General features: G+C 46.7%; 1 protein-coding gene across 1 annotated transcript in view; it reads left to right on the forward strand.

Annotated features, from left to right (window-relative positions):
• Positions 1 to 21903, forward strand: part of LOC147450637 (putative serine/threonine-protein kinase SIS8) — a 129981-nt gene that overhangs the window by 62760 nt on the left and 45318 nt on the right. The window contains exons 2-3 of the mRNA XM_086519783.1: positions 23 to 458; positions 769 to 874. Coding sequence (XP_086375909.1) covers positions 23 to 458; positions 769 to 874 — 542 coding nt within the window. The remainder of the gene's footprint in view (positions 1 to 22; positions 459 to 768; positions 875 to 21903) is intronic.

Here is a 21903-nt window from a genome sequence, read left to right on the forward strand (position 1 = left end):
TGGTTCTTTTTTTTTTTGGCAGAAGTACAGCGCTCTTAGCTATGAAGACAAGATTGTGGATGGATTCTATGATGTTTATGCAGTAGTTCCTAACTTACCTTCTGAGATGATGCCGTCCTTGATTGTCTTACAAGAAACTCCAGCATCAAACGAGGTGATATGGGAAGCTGTTCTGGTGAATAGAGCAGTGGATAGTGACTTGGTCCAGCTGGAACAGAAGGCAATTGCACTGGCTTCAAGCTATGGCTCAGTCATTGCTACTGAGTCCAAAAGTGGAGTGATCAACAGGATTGCAGAATTGGTGGCTGATCAGATGGGTGGTCCAGTAGACAATGCAGATTTGTTGCTTCAAAACTGGAAGGCAAGCAGTGCAGCCCTCAGGCTGGCAGTCGGGAATGTGGTGGTACCACTTGGACGACTAGTTGTTGGTCTTGGGCGTCATCGGGCACTCCTGTTTAAGTTGAGCAAATTCTCTAAAACTGCAAGGATATGTCAGGTTTTTTGAAAAGACGAGTCCAGCTGGACCCAGATTGCTATTATGTTGGGCCAAGGTTTCTTCATAGTTGTTCAAAAGGAGACTTTTAAGATATTCTATAGGATACTTTCCCTTCATTAAATGCCATCTCTATGATGCTACAATGTTTCTGTCTTTATACTGATAATAAGCACACAGCTTATTGAGAGTTTCCTTTGTAACAGCGAGTGAATTAGCACATGCATGTTCAGCTTGAACTTGCACCGCCAAAAATTCTTATAGTTGTGATCTGCAGGTTTTGGCCGATGCCGTTGGGATTCCTTGTCAGTTAATTAAAGGCAAACAATATGCATTTGATGATGAATCTGCTATGACTGTCATTAAGGCTGATTCTGAAAGGTCAGCATACCAATTGGACCCTGTTACAGTTGATGTTCATGAACTCTCTTTCTGTCTATCGTTATTTTGATCGACTCATCTGCTGTTGAGTCATTTACTCACATTTTTCTAATATATTTGAAAGGTTGTATTTTTTCCTTAAATTCCTGCATTTCACTTAAATGATAGTCATTGATTGTCTAATGTAGGGTTTGTCAGGAAAAAAGTTACGTATTAAACCCAATTTAGTGAGAACCTTTTCTTGGTTTTGCACCTAGGATAACTCCACCTTTATTTGGGTGGAGGCAGAGCAAGAGGTGCCTTGTTTAGCCAGAGTATCATCCACCAGTTAGTGAAAGTAAAAGTGGAGTCTGGAGTAGTCTTGCTCTTACTTAGAGGCATAATTTTTACTGTGTTCTTATGGTAAATGTAGCACCATACTCGCGTAGGTATTTGGCATATGGTATGACCAATCTGTGAGCTTTAGTCCAGATGCCATCATACCTACTTTGAGTTCTGGGAAGATCAAAGATGAAGTCCATCTCTATACTCTCCCATGGTCGATCCATAATAGGTAAAGGCTGTAGGAGTCGTGTCACTTTGTGCCTTTCATACTTTACTTTCTGACACACCAAACAAGTACTCAAAACTCGTCCATATGCTTCTGGAGTCGTGGCCGATAGAAGTATCCTTAAACACCCTTAGGTGTCGCCTCTATGCCCCTGTGCCCAACAAAGGGAGGATTGTGACATGCCGTCAAAACCTTTTGCCTCAAACCTTGTGTCACATACAACATGGTTTTATGCATCAAATAACCTTTCTTGACATAATATATTGCTCCCATCTCCCGACTCGTACCATTTTAAAAATCTCAACAAAATCGGGGTTTGTGGCATACTACTACTCCATTGCATCAAGGTCCTGATGATGCACCGATGTAACAACGGATATTTGTGGCTTGCAAGATAACGCATCTGTCACTACATTCTTCTCTCCCTCAAGATATATAATTTGGAAATGAAACTGCGACAAGATATTTGCCCATCTGATGTGCTTCTTTTTGGGACAAGAAGTATCCTCCTTTTCATATATCTAAGCAACCCTCTCTGGCCTAGACAACACTTTCACTCTTGCATCTATACCATGATGCCTTGCATACGGTGGGACATGACTTTCTACCATAACCTTATGTCACAATGGCCTAGTGACACATAGTCTGCCATGCATCATCATAAAATTGTCCCTGAGGAGATAGTGCTCATGGCGTTGTCCATCTTGCAATTGTTCAAAGGATTTTGCAAAAAAATCTTCATCAATAGCATACTGGTCCTTGATGTCATCAAGCTCATGATGTTAAGGAATTGACATAGCTGAAATTTATGGCTTTCTTGATAGCGCACCAGCCGCAACATTTTTCTTGACTTCCAAATGCACAATTTGAAAGTCGAACAGAGAGAATGTTTGCCCATTGCATATGCTTTTCAGATAACTTTTACTGTGTTAAGAAGTATCGCAAGGTCTGATGGTCTGTTTGGACAAATAAATCAGCACCTAGCAAGTAGTGTTTCCAACTTGAAAGCGCATGAATCATGGCCAGTAACTCTTTCTCGTAGATTCACACGCGTCACAGTGGACCGCACATGACTTCCTGAGATCTGGCAAAACAATTACTGGTTCGAAGTCATCTTTTTTTTTAAAGAGATTAAAAGCTTAGTTCTCTCTTTGTGTCCATTTGAAAGCGACCTCTTTTTTTTGCAAAGCATGTAGGGGTGAAGCAATCTTGGCAAGTTTGGGATGAACCTTTTGTAGTAAGAACACTATCCCAAGAAGCTATGGACATCATGCAGAGTCTTCAAATCTGGCCATGTCTTGATTGCTTCAAGCTTGGCACGACCCATTCAGACACCATCCTTTAACACCATGTGACCTTAAAAGTGAATCTCTTTCAAGAAAAATTCACTTTTCTTGGGTTTGATGAGCAACTTCTGATTGTGTAGCTCTTTGAACACAATGGTCAAGTGATGCCTATGCTCCTCTTCATTTTTCGAATAAACTATCATGTCATCAAAGAATGTGCTGACAAACTTTTGATGTGGGTGGAAAATCCGATCCTTTATCTATTGAATGTAGCAAGAGCATTTGTAAGACCAAATGGCATCACTAGAAACTCATATAGACCAATTGTTGTTCTAAACGCAGTCTTGTGCACATCCTTTGGCCTGATACGGATCTGATGGTATCCACTCTTTTTTTTTCCGAGGAAAAGATCCTTCTATTAGTTAATGAAACTGCCCATAGGGCTACAACCACCTCTTGAAGAGAGGGCTACAACAACCATGATGGGGAGACTCTCCCAATGAAAAAACAACATATGTACAATGAGGCTAAATCAAGAGATGGGAGGAGGGAAAAGCCACACAAGTGGTCGATAGTGCCATCTGAGTACACCTTGGACCACAGTGTAGGAAGGCCCATGACCGCCAGAGTCGAAGGAAAGCCTCTCTGCACTCCTGCATGCGGTCGGAGCTGCCTTGTAGTCTCTCGAGCTGTCCTCTGAGAGTGTGGATCAGCTCTAGCCAAAGATCGCGAACAGTCTTTGCTGGTGGCATAGGGCGAGCCTCAAAGATGCGGAAGCAACGGGCCCGCCAGATGAACCAGAGTGTCAGGCCACTGATGAGCTCCCAACACTCCTCTGTGTCACTGCACCACTCCTGTGGAGTAAGCTCTGTGGCAGGTTGGAGTGTAGGTCGCCCCCCCTGCATCAGTATCATCTTGTTGGTGAAAGATAGCTCAAACTGAAGTGCCGGGCCCGTGAGGGTGGACCAAGCCGCTGCTCCCCAAGTGTACTGTCGAGCCGTGGAGAGAGCAGGCATCAGCCGAAGAACACAAAGCCACACCTGTTGTGCCAAAGGATAGTCCCAAAGACTGTGACGCTGACTCTCCACAAGATGGTCACAGGCTGCACATGCGGCCGAGAGACCACTATGCACTAGCCAGCTCCCAACTGCTGTAGCTTTGTGTGCGACCCGCCACTGAAATAAGGTGACTCGCCTCGACTGTCTGGAGTCCCACAACCTCTCCCAAAAGGCTGCCAAGAATTCAGCTGTGAGACACTCCTCCTACCAATGAGGTGCTGCAGCTAGAGTTACCCGGAACGCGGAATGGGAACGACGACGGGGACCCTCGCGGAACGGGGGAACGGCCAGGGGTCCGGAACGGGAACCGCGCGGAACGGGAGGCATAAAAAACACCCAAATAATGCTTGAGAAGGGAATGGGTGTGAGGGGGTGCATTTTAATTTTTGAGTCCTTGCACACTAAAAAAACACCTAATGTTCACAACAAATTTGCAAAAACTACCTATTCCTTCCCATTTTTGAGAGTTGGCCGTTCCGGAGCCGTTCCGGTATATCAGGTGGTCACCCGGAAAGGCAAAACGTTCCGGGGTATTCCAGCTTGGCAGAGGGGGAGGGAACGACGTTCCGGCCTTCTAGGGCCTACGGAACGCGTTCCCCGGTAACTATGGTTGCAGCGGGGCGAGCCTCTCTCTGTGCTGCTAGTATGTGACGTCCCAGTCGAACAGTGTATTGAAAGAACGGGACACTTGGGTGGTCTGCAGAAGAGAAAGGGTCCCTCCAAAGCCACTCCCTAGGATCCCACTGTACTCGTGCTAGTGGACAGTACTCCCAAGCCCACCGTCTCCAGTGTTCAGTCTCAAGAGCTGCTGGGTCAGGATCGATGACAGAAGTCCTCCCACAGATGCCCACCACTCGGATCCTCTGAAAACAACACTCTGCCACCTGCGGGGCCTCTACTGCAACTCGCTGTAAGCGTCACTCACCTTGTAATTGGAAAAGAAGGGATGGAACAGTCTCTGAGCAAGCCCGGACTGAGATGAGAACTTCCAGTCGTGTGAAGGCTCCCATCCACCTGGGTGCTATTGGCTCGAGAGGAGTGAGCCACTCAGCTGGAACTGCCTCTGAGATGTCCTGGCACATGCTCTGCACCCCTCTCATGCCCTGTAACTGGAAACCTTGCAACTCTTCTGACAAGCCTGAAAACTCTAACCAGTCACCTAGAGAGCGCGCTGGACCCGCTGCCATGGGACCCCAGGAAACATGAGGTTGACTACCAACCAAGTGGCCTCTCTAAGTGCTAACCATGGGGTTCGAAACAAGGGACTGTCGTAGGCGCTCCTCCGTGCAAGTAGGCTGTCGCTGCTCCAGGCCTCGCCGCAAGCGCTCCCAAGATCGAAGCAAACTCACAGCGAAGCGGTCCTCCAGTCTCTTGCTCAAACCAACTCTGCGCATCTCTGTGAAGATCCATCTGGTCGAAGGTCGCCAAGGGCCTCCAGCCTGAGGCACCCTAGCACGAAGCCACTGTAGCAAGAACTCCTTCGAGGCTCCTCTCGTGGAAGAAGTCCTCTGACAATGAACTTTCCAAGAACGGCTCTGCTCTGCTGTGCTGGGTCAATGATCCCAAGCCCTCCCTGTGAACAAGGAAGAGTGATGACCTGCCAAGCCACTTTGGCTCGGGCTATTTGAGTGTCACGTCCTGACCAAAGGAAGTTCCTGATCAGCCTCTCTACCTGGCTGATACAAGAACTCGAGAAGATCCAGCAAGAAGTGATGTACCACATAGTCGCCAACAACACCTGGTTGGCCACTACTACTCTGCAAGCCAAAGAAAGTCGTGCTGAGCTCCAGTGTAACAACTTCCTCTTGATAGACAGGAGGAGGGGAGCAATCTGCTGCTCGGGAGACAAGTCCAGACCAACCTGACAGCCCAAGTACCGAACTGCAGTCCTTGGGGGAATCCACCTAAAACCCTCACCTGGCATCCAATCGGGCACAGGAGCACTACCAACCGAGAAAGCCACTGTCTTTCTCCAGTTGATCAGTGCGCCAGATGCACAACAGAAGGTCTCAAGAGCCTGCTCACACCTGTGAAGGTTGGCCTCTTGGCCATCCAAGTACAAGGCTGAGTCGTCAGCAAACTCAGCGTCCAGTAGCTCATCTCCCCGAATAGGAAGTGCTAAGCCTCGCAAACCAACCTACTGCGACACCAAGAACCTTCTCATTGCCTCAGCATAGAACAGAAAGAGGAAGGGGACAAGAGGGCAGCCCTGTTTGACCAAACGTGTGAGCATGAAACGATCGCCTCTACCTCCTGACAAAAGTACCTGACTGTGTGCTCGTCTGTACAAAGCTGACACCCCTCTGATCCAAGCATCTGAGAAGCCCATCCTGCGTAGAGTGCCCTCCAGAAAGTCCTAGTCAACTCTGTCGTAGGCCTTCTCAAAATCGAGAAGAGGAATCACGAGATCCTCACCACGAAGCCTCGCTAGGGCAGAAGCCTCCCAAAAAGTAAAGATGTTAAGGATACTGCGCTCCTTGACAAAACCAATCTGGGTCCCATGTATAAGGCTCTCTAGAAGTGGCTGGATCCTCAAACTCAGATCCTTGGCAAGAATTTTGTAGGCTGAGTTGAGGATGGTGATGGGGCGCCACTATCAAATCTCATCCAAGGAGCCACCCTCCTTGGGAATGAGGTAGATTAGACCCTCACTCATGCTGTCAGGCATCTCTCTTGTGTGCAAGATGTACTGGAAAGCACTACAGAGATCAGGGCCGAGCAAGTCCCAGTACTCCAAGAAAAAACTGAGAGTCAAGCCATCCTCACCTGGACAGCTACCACGGGGGAGTGCACTAAGAGCTGTGTGCAACTCCTCAAGCTGAAGTGGAAGCTCAAGTCTCTGGCGCATCTCCTCAGTCACAAGGCAAGGCATCTGTGCCCACACCTGCTCCCTGCATGCATCCTGACTCTCTGACTGAGGCTCTACAGATAGTAACTCACGGTAAAAGTGAGTAGCAACTGCACGCATGTCCTGTGGCTCAGAAGCAATTGACCTGTTGGGCCTCCTCAACTGACTGACCTTGGCATGCGTATGCCGAGGTCCCACTGCCTCGAAGAAAGCGCCAGTCACTCTGTCACCCACCTACGTCCACTGAGATGCCTGTCGGTGAAAACTTGAAATGCAAACTCATGGCGCCAGTCCTCTGTGCTACCAAGCTCCTGGCGCGCCTGTTGTAACTGCTCCTCCAACTAAGGACTGTCTGGATGCTGCTCCTGCATCCTCTGCAAGGAAGCAACTCCCCGTCTGAGACGTTGCTGCTCCTCTCTCGTTGCAGTCAGGTGAGTCAAGGACTCCTGGAGAAAGAAACGACTAAGCTGAGCTAGTCCTGAGGCCACTCTGTCAACAGGAGAATCCTGCATGTCCAAGCTCTCTGTCCAAAGAGCCTCCACTCGCTCTCTGAGCGTAGAGTCCAGCAATACCCTCTCAGGGATGCGTAGCATCGTGCTCCCCTGTCTCTGCCTATCTGTCACTGTGAGGATCACTGGTGCATGGTCCGAGAAGGAAGTCCCTACCAGGATGCCAACTGTCCCACACAAGTCACAGAAAAAGTCACTAGTGTAGAAGCGATCTATTCGCGATAGATTCACTCCTTCCACTCTGCAGTCCGAACGAGAGAAGGCTAGGCTGTCTGGGGGCCTCACAAAGCTAGAGTGCTGCCACACATCCGAAACCCTCAGAGTCATACAAAACCTCTCCCAAGCTGCCAGCTCAACTCCCTACACAGTAGCGTGGCTACCATCAATCCTGTCAGAAGGGTCCTCCAACATGTTGAAATTACCCCCAATGCACCATTGCTCTGCTTGCGGCAGAGACTCAAGAATCTGTGACCAAAACTCTGCTCGTGCACTCGCCACATTGGGCGCATATATGTTCAGGAAGCCCACAAGGCAACCCTGAACCTGCATAGTGATCCACTGAGCCCTGCCTGGCACAATAATCCCTCTGCCCACAATGGCCTGCTGTAGAGACTCTGCAATAGTTATACATACCCAACCCTGGATGCCTCCAGGTCCAAAAGCAGCTGACCAAAAAGTCTCATAGCGACCACGCAAATCTGACCACAACGCCGAATGCGGCTCTCACAAAGATGATGCTCTTGCAGCATAAGAATGTCATCCTCTGTCCAACATGCACAAAAACATAACACGGAGGGCACTGAGTGTCAGCAAACAAATGTACCACAATGTGCATGCAACCTGCTGCATCTGGAGGTGTCACGCTGAACTTGGCAAGAGGCCAAAGTGTCTGCACCAGATCTGTCACTACTAAGTCCCCTGTGTGATGTGAGAACTCAATAGCCTCTGTCTGGAGCCAGTCCAGGACTTTGTTGTTGGGTCCACTCCGTGATATCCCTACCACACAACGGAAAGGAGAAACGCACCGTTGTGTCCAGGGCCTCACTGCCTCTAGCTGCAAGAAAGAGGACGTGGACTCGAAAGCTTGCCTCCTCCAAGTCGGAAGAGGAATCACCCAGAAACCGAGTGAAGCTGTAAATCGAAGAAATCCCAATGTCTGCGAATGTCGAAGCTGGTCAGACCTCTGGGGATCGGTGCAAAGGGAGAAATGAGCACCAAAAAAGGCGGCCTCAAGTGGGGCTATCCCTCACGAGCGACACGGCTCTTAGCGAAAGCACTACCAAGAGAACGCCTCGCGGAAGAAGCGTGGCCAGTACCCGTGTCTTAGGAGGAGTGGCGGGGGGGTCCGGAGATGATGCTGTGGGCCCCATCGAGAAGAGGGGAGGGGCGAAGGTGGAGGTGGAGGTGGAGGTGGAGGTGGGGGGGGGGGGAACAGGCGGGGCGGCAGCGGCTGAGGGAGGAGGAGGCGTTGGTGGAGGAACAGAAGTGGACGGGGCCTCCTCAGGCAGGTCCTGCTGAAGGGGGTCGAAACGGTTTCCAGTCGGAACCCAGTGCTGCTGAGCTGCAGTTGGCCACCAGGAGGAGCAGTGGGGTGAGCTCTCCCTTGATGGCGGCGGCCAGGCACTTGCTGCCAACCATCAGCTGGTTGGTTACTAGTCTCTGTTGAAGTACGAGCCTATGTATCCTGTGTACCTTGCTGCTTGGCATGCTCAGCCTTGGGCGGCTGCACATGCGCTGTGGGTCGAGGTCTCCTGTGAGGACAGCCCTTTGCCATATGGCCCATCTGTCTGCAAATGAAACACTGGTTCGGGAGACCCGAATACTCCACTCTCTGTCTAATCCATCCCCCACTCACCCTAGGTAGCAGTACCACCTTGGGGAGGGAGTGTGTCACGAACAAGAACTCGCACAGTAGGTAGACCTGCGGTCTTGACCACAACCGAAGCTGCCATGCGTGGAGACTCCAAAACTGTCCCGAACATGGAACCAATCCTAGGTAGGAGGGGATGGTACTCTTGCCTCAGGCCTGAAAAAGCAAACCGAAATCGGCAAGTCTGCCTCCTCCTCGAGCACATTTGTAGTAGGGTCGAAACCGTGATGCCAACGGCGGAAGTAAGCTCGAGCTGCTCTAATGCCGAGCGGGCTCATCGAAATCACTTTGGTCGCGATATCTGCAGACTCGAACTCGACCTGGTAGTACCCTCTCCCGAGGATCTGGACATCTGTAATCTTGCCCACATCGGAGAGAAGACGGGCCTGCATTAAATCCCGAACTTCGCCCTTACAGGTCCGAGTGCCAATGATTTTATAGATAACCGAAGTGGCCCGCAAGCGCTCCACTTCAGCCATCAAGCTCGCTTGCTCTTCTGGTGAAAGAGCAAGCCGAAGGGTCGGCTCCGCGGTGTCAGTCCAGGGGGCTTCTGTAGAGTCCCTCTGAGGTGGAGCAGAGGCCGCCATTCTGTGTCTGCTGCTAAGAGGATAGGGTCGTTGGTGTCGAGGCGAGTGCCAGTAAGCTGAAAAAACAGCCTATAGGCACGTAGAAGACGAAAAGGGATGGAAAAAGGGGTCTGGGGGGGGGGGGGGGGTGGGTAAGGAGGGCTGAGGCCAGGGGGCGGGAGACTGAGTCGGCGGCAAATGGGGGCGCGGGGGCTGGCTGTACCAGCGCAGCAGCGCGCTGGACAGCGGCGGGCAGGGCAGCGGGGAGGGGAGCGCGCAGTGCGAGGGAGGAGGGGGGAGTGAGGAGCAATGGCGAGGGAGTGGCGTGCACAGCTGGGGGGCTGGGGGGGCGTGAGCAGCAGCGAGCTCGTCCACGTCAAGTTATTTACACCAATGGTATCCACTCTTAAGGTCTATCCTTTTGAAAATTGCAGCACCCTCTAACCGATCAAGAATGTTATCAATCCTTGGAATAGGAAACCCGTTTTGATGATATTCTTATGCAACGCACGGTAATCAATACAGATGCACCAAGTGTCACAAAGTGATGACGTGGTTGCAAGAAACCCTAATTCTGTTGAAACCTAACCCTAAAACCGAAAACCCTAATTTTGCTGAAACCCTAACCCTAAAACCACAAACCCTAATTTTGTTGAAAACTTAACCCTAAAATCAAAAACCCTAATTCTTTTAAAACCCTAACCCTAAAATAAAAAACCCTAATTTTGCTGAAACCCTAATCCTAAAATCTAAAACCCTAATTCTGTCCTAACCCTAATCCTTACCCTAACCCTGATTTGCGGACGTGGCAGGCTGACATGTGGCCTGCTGTACGGACACCCGCGTGATTTACGGAAATCTGGGCAGATTTTGGCTTTTGCTTTTACTCAACGCAAGAGATGAGCGAGAGAGAAGCTTTTGCTTTTATTTTATAAAAGCATAGAAGAATGAGAGAGAAAAAGCTTGTGCTTTATTTTAAAAGCTTTTGATTGGACAACTTTTTGGAACTTGCTTTATTTTATAAGCAAGAGAGAGAAAGAGCAGAGCCTTTGCTTTATTTATGGGCTTTTGATTTTCAGCTTTTAGGGCTCTGTTTTTGGTATCCCTTGCAACTTTAAATATGTGAGCAGGCCTCTCACAACTCAGAGCATCTGGACGCAGAGTCTGAGTGTGAGCGCTTGCCCGCACTCTTGTACTTTGAACTCAGATTAATACAAAAAGAAATACCGATAGGGGCGCCAGTCTATGGGGCCAATATCTTTAGGCACGGAACTCCGTCGGGCCAGTGTTGAATCAATTGTGAATTGTGAACTGTTTTGAAGTGGTTATTTGGTGCTATCGTGGTAGATTCTTGACTTGGAGTGTCCAAGTTTGTTACAGTGGTATCAGAGGACGGCCGATTTCTCTTCTACGGAAATCCGATCCCAATTTTTTTTTCCGCAGCACCTATGGCTTCAGGCATAGATCAGTCGACTCCCTCTGCATCCGGAGATGCGGGAAGGGATCACAACGAAGATTACGGCAAGGAGTATGGCCCACCTCGGCCTACTCAGGCGGAGCGTCGAGAGATGGAGCGTCGTCAATTGATCGGCGATGCAACAAAGATGATGCTCAATTTTGCGAAGGACCCAAAATTTGCAAAATATATGGGCGAGACTTCTTTCCAGGAGGTCATGCGCAGTGGCAGAAAACCACAATACCACCCCCAAAACCCACTCTCAAAAAACCTTCTGCTCACAAGAAGTATTTAGAGAAGGAATTAGCAGAGGTGGTTGATGCACGAATTGCTCAGCTTTTTGACGCGCAAAATAAAGCTGAAAAGGACGGCAAAAAGGAGAAGAAAGGCATCGACTTCCCGGGCATTTTGGGTCGTCACACGACATTTGAAAAGGCAAAGAAATAGAAGAAGCGTGTTCGATTTGAAGGAGTACCCAGTTCTTCTTCTTCTTCTTCTTCTGACAGTTCTTCTAGCTCATCTGATTCGAGCGAAGAAGACCGAAAAGGCAAAAAGAGAAGCAAAAAGCAATGCTTCGGAAAGGGCAAGAAAAAGGCAAAGAAGTCTAAATCTCTCCATGTGAGTGATAGTTCTACAAAGGACTCGTCTACAGACAGTTCGGACTGTGATGACAACAACTTTTACGCAAAGAAGAATTTGTATTAAGCCAACCAGTATGACTTTCTGGAAGACAAAAGCAAGAAAGTTCGAGAGTTTAAGGAAGGTGGACAGTCAATTAAATTTGACACGTTTTCTGGTTATAGAGATGCTTCGAAGGCTTTGTCTTTTGTACCTCAGTTTGACATCGCTGTCGCGAGAGGACGCTACTCAGAGCACTCAAGATTGGGAGAGCTGCCTCTTACTCTAAGGGGAATGCTCGAACTTGGTGGTCCACGCTTCTTTTAAACAAGACCGCGCCAGTTAAATGGCTGAAATTTAAGAAGCTTTTTATTTCTTCTTGGCTGACTCAAGAGTATGAATGCGATATACAAGCTGCTTGGAACCATCTTCGGATGACCAAGAAAGATACAGTGGACGCTTATTGCAAGAGATTTTGGAGCTCTTTTCTACTCGCTCTTCATTCAAGAAGATCTCGTTCAGAGAACAAATTGAGCGGTTTACCTTGGGTCTATCTACAGAGATCCGAGATCACATGCTTAAAAAAGAAGTCAGCTTCTATTCAGGAGCTGACGAGTCATGCGAAACGGGGTTTTGCCATTCACTCTGGCAGTTTGACCTACCATTGATGAGGTCATGACACAACGAGTTGAACAGACTTCAGCAAATGAAAGTAGAAAGAGAAAGAGCAACTCAGAAAAGAAGGATGCACTACCCAATCTTACTCCTCAGGAAAGAGCTTGCTTCATCAGGGAGGGGAAGTGCTTCGGATGCGGGGAACCTGGACACATCTCTACGAAGTGCCCTAAAAAGGCATAGAAGAACAGAATGACAAGGACGACGAAAGGCCTGAGAGTTCGAGAGCGGCTGAGCAACGTGGAAGAAAAGGCAAGATGAAAACAGGATTGGTTCCAGATTGTGTGGATACCGATCCCAACACAATGGACGAGAGTACATAACTTTGCTGAGCTTGGGGCAAAGTAAAAGACCAAGAGGCCCTGATCCTCTTTGATGGAGGAGCCAAGGCCAACTTCATTTCACCGGAATTGGCTGCGCGGCTCGAGATCACTCCCGATCGGATGGGACCACTTGCGGAGACAGTTCTAGCGGCACCCGGCAGGGACGTAGCCATTACACCTGTCATTGGCAAACTTCGATTGCATTGTCAGGGGTATTTGGGGCATGAGGACTTTTACATAATGCCTTTGGAAGGTTGTGATGTTCTCTTGGGGATTCCCTGGTACCACAAGAACAACGCCTGGTCGACTATCGGGCGAGGAAAGCGACATTGACTATAGAGAAGGGCAGAACCATTGTACTTGACATTAAACTGAAGGGCGAGTCTGTCTGTGTTGTATCGGCTTTGGCCATTTCTAATTAATGAAATCCAGTCTGTTTGTTTACTCCATCTTTATGAAAGAGTTGAGTGATGAGGATAGGACAAATATGTCTAAACTTGAGAAAGAACGCCAAGATTTTCTGCAGTCTCACGCCGATTGCTTCTCAGAGGGCCTACCAAGCGAGTTACCACCTGCTCATCCTGAAGACCATACCATTGATCTGATACCTGGAAGCACACAATCAAACCGGCCACCTTACCGTGTGAGCCGAGCACAGAATGAAGAGATTATGAACCAAGTGAAAGACCTCTTGGATAAGGGTCTTGTCCAACCTAGTATTTACCGTATTGCTCTCTAGCGTTTTTGGTTTTGAAGAAAGACGGATCTTGGAGAATGTGCATCGATTATAGAGCTCTCAACAAAATCACCATCAAGAACAGATTTCCGATTCCTAGGATCGATGATATGCTCGACAGATTACAGGCATCCTCGTGCTTTAGCAGGATTGATTTGAAGAGTGGATATCATCAGATCAGAATCCCGCCGGGAGACGTCTACAAGACAGCATTTGGGACGACTTTTGGGTTATTTGACTTTTTGGTGATGCCTTTTGGCTTGACCAATGCTCCTGCGACAATTAACCGAATGATGGACATGATTTTTCGACAGTACCGGCTATTTGTTGACACTTTCTTTGACGATATCATTGTTTTCTCCAAGAATAAGGCAGAACATAGAGATCATCTGCTTTAGGTCTTTCAGGCATTACTTAGTGATTATTGCAAAGAAAAGTGATTTTTTCCTACCAAAGATACACTTTTTGGGACACATTGTGTTAGCAGCAAGAGTGCAAATGGATCCGGCCAAGATAGAGACTATCCGTGATTGGCTCGATTTGAAGAATGTCCATGAAGTTAGAAGCTTCTTGGGACTGTGTTCGTACTACAGGCAGTTCATTTGAAAGTTTGCAGAGGTTGCTTCCCCTCTGCATATCTTAACACAGAAAGGAGTTCCTTTCTCGTGGGGACCCACAGAGGTGACTGGCTTTCAGACTTTGAAAGAGAAATTGACTACGGGACCAGTTTTGACTTTGCCGGATTTGTAGAAGTCGTTTGAAGTATATTGTGATACTTGTGGTCGTAGTCTGGATGCGGTCTTAATGCAAGAAGGCCAATGCCATTGCCTACTAGAGCTGATTGTTCTTAAGGCCAGAATTGACTGCACAGATTTGTGAGAAAGAGCTTTTGGCGGCTATCCATGCTCTTATTCAGTGGCAACATTACCTACTCGGAGCCGATTTTACGAATTTCACAGATGATGGGAGTTTACGCTACTTCTTATCACGGAAGCAGCTATCGGAAAAAGCAGATACGGTGGGCAAAACTTCTTGTGACGGTTTACTTCCGGATGGTCCATGTGCAGGGAGAGAAGAAATTGGTGGCAAATACTTTGTCCCGAAAGCCGTTGGTTCTGGCTATTTCCGCGATACATCATAAGAACTTCGAGGGTATGGTCGGTCAATACGCCACAAAACAGATTTTGCAGATGTATTTAGTTGAATACAGAAAGGGGAGATAGTAGCGGATTATTCCGTCCGGGATGGCTTCTTGATGAAGAAAACCATGTTGTGCGTTACACAGCCGTCGAGGGAAAAGGTTCTAACCAAATGCCACTGTGTGCCTTTTACGGGTCATCGCGGCATTGCTACCACCTTGAAAGGGGTAGACGGATACTTCTTTTGGCCGAGACTCAAGAAGGATGTCGACGAGTTTGTGCGCATTTGCTTGGTATGCCCGAAGGTCAAGTTTGCCAGGCTTAAAGCAAAGGGATTGTTACAGCCTGTTACCCATACCCACCCGCCCTGGGAAAGTATTGCAATTGATTTCATCTCCCGAGAACACAGCGTGGGTACGATTGTTGATTGCCCAGGTCTTTAGATTACATGGCATGTCTGAGACGATTGTCTTCGACAGGACCTCAGGTTCACGAGTTTGTTTTGGACGACTTTTGATTTTCAGCTTTTGGGGCTCGGCTTTTGGCATCCCTTGTAACTTTAAATATGTGAGCAGGCCTCTCACAACTCAGAGCATTTGGATGCAGAGTCTAAGTGTGAGCGCCTGCCCGCACTCTTGTACTTTGAACTCAGACTAATACAAAAAGAAATATCGAAAGGGGCGCCAGCCTTTGGGGCCAATATCTCTAGGCACGGAGCTTCGCCGGCCTAGTGTTGAATCAATTGTGAATTGTGAACTGTTTTGAAGTGGTTATTTGGTGCTGTCGTGGTAGATTCTTGACTTGGAGTGTCCAAGGCTGTTACACCAAGAGCCATCTTTCTTCTGCACTGGTGCATTGGGGAGCAAAGGGTGAAGAACCAGGTTGAATCAACCCTTTTTCTAACAGCTCCTCTACTTGGCTCATGATCTCTTTTGGTTGGGCTGTGCTAACCATGTAGGGAGGTCTATAACGTGGCACCAAATCTATCGTATGATCTTCAGGCCTCTCCTGCGGCAACTAGGACGGTAATAAGTCAGAAAAACAGTCACTAAACTCTTGCAAAAATGCTGACCTTTCTTTATCTAACACATATAAGTTTGATTGACAACTATTTGAAACATCATATGCAAAATTCAAGTATGCAGAAAGATGATTCCTAACTACAGAAGTGCTAGCTGAAGCTGATACAATAGGGACAAACTCACCTTTAATCTTTACAACCAGGATGTGAGTTTTGCCCCCATGGTGTAGGGTGACCTTTTGGTTGAAGACATCCAAGACTCCATGTACATAAAACATCCATGGGATTCCCAACAACGCAGCACACCCTTCCAGTGGCATGATATAAAATTCCTTGTCCACAGACGACTGAATATGCAGATGCAACTTTCTAATGATGGGAGTAACACACTCTGAATGGCCAGGACATGCCAAACCTGCCTCTGCTGTGTAACCATCTCTTTAGCTTTGATGCCCAATTTGATAGCTAACTCTGGTGAGATAAAGTTTACCTTAGCAGTCATCTTGTTACAGAGAACAACGGAGAAGGCAAAAAGGCAAGCTTTTCATTAAAGCTGTGACACCTGCACCAACTACTCACACACACAATAGCATTTCTAATAAATGAAATCAGCCTCTCTCTTGCCTTGATCGATTTTAGGCGCCCCCATCAGTTGAGGTGTCTGGCAGATGCATGTGGAGCCGCCAAGTGTCTGGTTTGCCCTTTTGAGTTAATTTCCTAGTATCCACTAACTTACAAAGTGTCGCATGGGGCCTAAATGACTTTGAATTGAGCCTAGCCACCCTTTTACTACTCGGATTTCAATGCCGATTGGCCCGACCAACTTGTGGCCACTTGGCCTTCATTCTCGGCCATTGGCGGTTTCACATTGGCCATACAATGTACGGCCATTTGTGATTTAACAAGAGGGTCCCAAAAATTAAATAAAAATCAAAGGAAAGGAACCAACAACTGTAGCTAGTGCTTGTCACATATTTGTGACATGTAGTGATATGATTTTCGGCATTAATTGGTTCCGTGAGACTGATCCGCAAGTTAATTGGAAAGAAAACACTCTCACCATCTCTCGAGGGTGGCTCTCCAGTGGCCATTCATTGTGAGCAGAGTATTCCGTCTTTGTTATTAATCTCTCTCTCATGTTTTGAAAGAGGATATAACACGCAATCCAATAGCATTCTCAATACACAGTCACACAGTTAAGAAAAGAATCAGTCATTGCATGAAAAGGAGCCTCTCTCTGTCATTCATTCTCTAAAGCATGAGAAGCATTTTTTGCATGATAGAGATTTAATTGTTCGTAAGGATCATCAAGCCTCCAAGTACCTTTTCTAAAGTGATCTTCATGAAGATCATGCTTGTGTGCTCACTCATGAGTGAATTATGTGCATTGTGCACTATGGCTTTCCTATGAGAAGGTAACACATAAAGACGGTGACGATAATACAAGAGATTATCATGAATAAGAGACTCGAAAAATGCATAGTGACTATTCATGCTACAGGAGATACTTCTTGAATGGGTATTGTGGACCTTGACTCGAGAGACTAGAACTATGGAAAACCACAAAGGGAATACCAATGCTTGATAGACAATCGTGCTAATGCTTGTGCTAATGTTTCAGGGAGATCGCCCAAAGGAGAATCTTTCAGAGGACGAACTCGAGATCGTAGACAAAGTTGAAGACATGGAACCGGAGCAGATTATCCTGCATCACTTTCGACACGGCTCAGAGAAGCAAGCATTACAATCTGTTTTGAAGTTCAGGTATTGTGGCACCCACGCAGTAGAGTGGGCCGACGAAGATTTCTGTGCAGATTTTTCAGAGTAGTTGGCAGACTACACAAAAGCCATGGAGCTCGGTACCAGTATCTCACCTTGAAAAGGGAGGGATGTCACGTGCACATCTAACCCTATGTGCATGTGGACAAGCTAACTCCTATGTCTAGGGTTTATGACATCCTAGGAAGTGTTATGGCACCCTTGTGACCCTATAGGTAGGACATGCATGTTTAGGCACGTTAGATTAGTTGCATACCTTTGATTGCACATGAGCATAGCCAATGTGTGCTAGGTGTAGGCATTGGGGATTATTCCCATATAGTTGCATGAGTACCCAACCTAGGTATTTATCTGCACGTGAAGCTCCTCTTATAAGTGAGTTTATTAACTCATTGATAAATCGTTGGTTTTTTAGTGGCATTGCCCGGCCAGCTTTAATTCCATATATGTAAGTGACCCTAGGGATCACTTCTCAAGCATGACTCAGTACCCTCAGTACAAGCACCAAGTAGCCGCAATACCTGAGCATCTCTAGTGTTTTTTCACTAGGTTAGGCTACAACACCCCATTAACATCAGCATTTTCAGCTTTCAGCTATAACCTCGCCTTACCGTCGCAGATCCAACCATGAGTACCAGTGTTTTCAATTTTTAGCCCAAGACAACAGATCAACCAGCGTTTTCAGATTTTAGCCCTAGCATCATCGTCATATCGCAGTCCCAAGCCAGATCAGACCTAGCGTTTTCAGTTTTCAGCCTTTAGCCTTGCAAATCCAAGCATCCACAACAAGATCCCATCGACATCTCAGCATCCAGGACCATTGTATCAACATTTGTGCAATCTAAAGCAAATATCTCTCTAGCGATAGAGAGGGGGGCCCTTGGCAGGGGGTTTGGGACCCCATATGGTGTTTAATCTTCTCTCTCTCTCTCTCTCTCACATCTCTCTCTTTCTCTCACACACACACACACTGTCACATGCACATTTGACCGTATGTGTACGTGGACAAGCTACTTCATGACAAGGGTTCAGTTTAGTTAGCTTAGGAAGTGATCTGGCACTTTTGTGAGTCTGTATGCAGACCGTGCATGTCCACACACTTAGATTAGATGCATATCCTCTGACTCGACCCCAGACATTAGAGAGCTCCTGGCAAGTCAAATTGACCTAAGACAGGTTGAAATTAGGTCAAAATCAGCAAATTACAGGTTATGACAGCAAAATACAGGTTTTGCAAATCATGTATTAAGGTGTGGGAACACTTTTGCTAAGTCCTCGCTACCCAAAAACATTGAAATTGTCGAAAAACAGGTCTTGAAACAGGTGTTTTCAGTAAATTTCACATTTACGCAGGTTTTTGAAAGTGTTTTTATGACGCGACTACATTGGGGAAAGTGCAAATTGATGCAATCTACGCGCATTTGACAAATTTTGGCTATGTATATGACCATTTGTGGTTCATTTTTGTGCAATTTGATGCTACAAATTGGGGCTTTTGTTCATACATGCTTCTAAAGGCTGTGCATTAGCCTTATGTATGTTTTGTGAGGCTAAAAACAACTAAAATTGTTGTTTTTGAGCACAAATTCGCTCGCTGAAATTTCCTGCACGTAAATTTCAGAAATTGATTTTTGTGCCCAAATCGACCTATTTTGCCCCAAATTGCTCCTGTGACCATTTGGAGCTGTAAAGCACACCTCTGTGAGGCTATACTCCGGTTTTTGTGCATTTTGCCCAAAAATTCAGCGTATTAGCCCTTTTATTCGTGCAACTATGGCCTCATCTTCTTCGATGTGAAGAATCTCTTCGAGATTAGGAGATGCGATGGAACAGGTTTCGACCTTTGGAAAGACAGGATCTAGGGAATTCTATTTCTTAAGAATTGTGAAGGGGCACTTGAACAGGTAAAGCCACAGAATATGACGGATGAAGCATGGGTTAGCCTGAACAGGAAGGCTGTTACATACATTAAAATGGCCATGACCGATGAGACAGTCATTGATGTGAAAGGTTTCACAAGTGCTTTTGATGTGTGGGAGAAGTTAAAGGGAATGTATGAGAATACAACGCCTGGCAACCAAGTGCATTTGATGCGAAAACTTGTTGGCATGCAACTAAATGAGTCCAAGAGCGCTGCAGAGCACTTGTCGTTGTTCGCAGGTACTCTGTCGTAGTTACAGGATTCAGCCTTGTCTCCTTTCGATGATAAGCTGAAAGCTATCTTCTTGCTTATGACCTTACCTGAGTCCTGGGAAACATTGGTGGTTTCATTATCCAATAACCCCAATTTGACCTTTGATGGTGTTAGGGGTTCTATCTTGAATGAGGAAATCAGGAGGAAAGCAAGTGGAGAGGGAGGCAGTTGTGCCAACATGGTTAGAGGGAGGACAGAAAAGAAGAATGCCCATGCACAAAGGAGTAAGAGTAAGAGTAAGGAAAGGGGAAATGCCAGCAAAGGCAAGGGTGATGTGACTTGCTATCAGTGTGGCAGGAAAGGTCACAAGAAACCCGATTGCAGGTACTATTTAGCCGAGTTAGAATGGAAAAAGAATGGCGGAGACAAAAAGAAAGAGAAGAAGGAGGTCAAGACAGATGCACAGGATAGCTCAAAGGACAAAGAGAAGGCCTATGTGGCTTCTAATGTTGTGATCGAGGAACTGTTAAATGTAGAGGACATCTTGTGTGTCACTTTGTTAGATAATGATGCTTATAACATTGATGCCTCTCTTAATGTTCATTCACAGGACATGCAGATCACCAAGAGTGATCTTATTGATGCTTTGTTGACTGTCAATGATTCATTATCCCAAACTTGGATTGTTGATTCCTAGTGCTTCATTTCATGTGACTCCTATCAAGGAGTGTTTCTCTACTTTTGATGCAGGCAAGCGTGGCCATGTATACCTTGGAAACAATCATGCATGTTCCATTGAGGGTATTGGCACTGTGCATCTCTCCATAGATGGCACAAATGAGCTTGTCTTGCATGATGTTAGATATGTGCCGGGAATCAAGAAGAGTCTGCTTTCTGTTGGTTAGATGGATATGCATGGTTACAGCATCTTGTTTGAGAGAGGATCATGGAAAATGACTAAAGGCTCAAGGCTGATTGTAAAGGGCACAAAGAAAGGGACACTTTACTGCATGCATGGAAAGGCCGTGTTGGGCAAATTTATTGCATTGGCTGAAATTAACTCTCACATGGAGTTGTGGCACAATAGGCTTGGCCATATGAGCCAAAAGGGCCTTTCTAAGCTTTGTACTTTGAACAAGCTTGATGCTAAAGGCACAAAGCTTGACTTTTGTAATGACTGTCAATATGGCAAGCAAGTAAAGCGTTCTTACTACTCCGGTGTCTCTCGTAAATCTTGTGTGCTTGATCTTGTACATTAGCATGCCTACTAAGTCTATGGAGGTGCATGCTATTTTGTCTTCTTTGTTGATGATCATTCTAGGAAAATTTGGGTTTATTTGCTTAAATCTAAGGATGAAGCCTTTGTTGCGTTTAAGAAATTTCATGCATTTGTGACCACCCAAACAGGTAGAAAACTAAAATGTTTGCGTACGGACGATGGGGGGGAGTTCACAAGTGCTGAATTTAACAAATTTTGTGAAAATTTGGGCATTAAGAGGGAGCTTACTGTGCCATACAATCCCTCTTCTAATGGTGTGGTTGAAAGATTCAATAGGACACTTTGTGAGAGGGTGAGATGCATGCTGTCCACAGCGAATCTTTCTCATGGATTTTGGGGAGAAGCTTTGAAAACTGCAGTGCATATATGCAATCGATCCCCTCACATGTCTTTGAAAGGTGACATCCCTGAAGAGGTTTGGTCTGGCAAGCCTGCTTCATATGACCACTTACGCATTTTTGGTTGCGAAGCTTTTGTGCATGTTAGACCCGAGTTGAGGAGCAAACTAGATGTCAAGTCCATTAAAGGCCTTTTCATGGGATATGATGAAGAAGGCGGAAAGGGCTACAGGATTTGGTTACCTTAGCTCAAAAGGGTTGTACGCAGCCGGGAGGTTGTTTTTAATGAGGCAAGGCTACTTCAAAACAATTGTGCCTCAAAGCATGAGCATAAAAGGGTCAAATTTCAGCATGAGCAGCCACCTGTTAGGCCTATTTTTGACCCTCAGGATGCACCAGATATGGCTGAAAATGTAGATGACCCAATGATGTTTGAGCCAGATGATGTTGGGCAGCAAATTGAGGCTCCTGAAGGGCATTTGTAGCCACGAAAATGATGAAGCCATTTGCAGCAAATTGAGGCGCCTGAAGGGCATTTGCTGAAAATGGTGTTGAAAATGATGTACAACAGCCCATTGTTGATGATTTTATCATGCCACCTGATGTAAACCCATTGCCGGAGAATGTGGATCATTGGGTGAGGCGGTCTACTCGTCAAAGACGGCCTGTGAGCAGATATGATCCCTCTTTGCATTACATTATGTTGATAGATGAGGGAGAGCCTCTTACCTATAAAGAGGCAAAGACATGTGAGCACAACGACAAGTTGAAGCTTGCTATGCAGGAAGAGATTAAAGTTTTGCATGCAAATGATACTTGGGATCTTGTGCCATTGCTTAAAGGG

Source organism: Adiantum capillus-veneris, chromosome 9 (genome assembly GCF_014529385.1).
Source record: "Adiantum capillus-veneris isolate H3 chromosome 9, ASM1452938v2, whole genome shotgun sequence".
Taxonomy (NCBI): Eukaryota; Viridiplantae; Streptophyta; class Polypodiopsida; order Polypodiales; family Pteridaceae; genus Adiantum; species Adiantum capillus-veneris.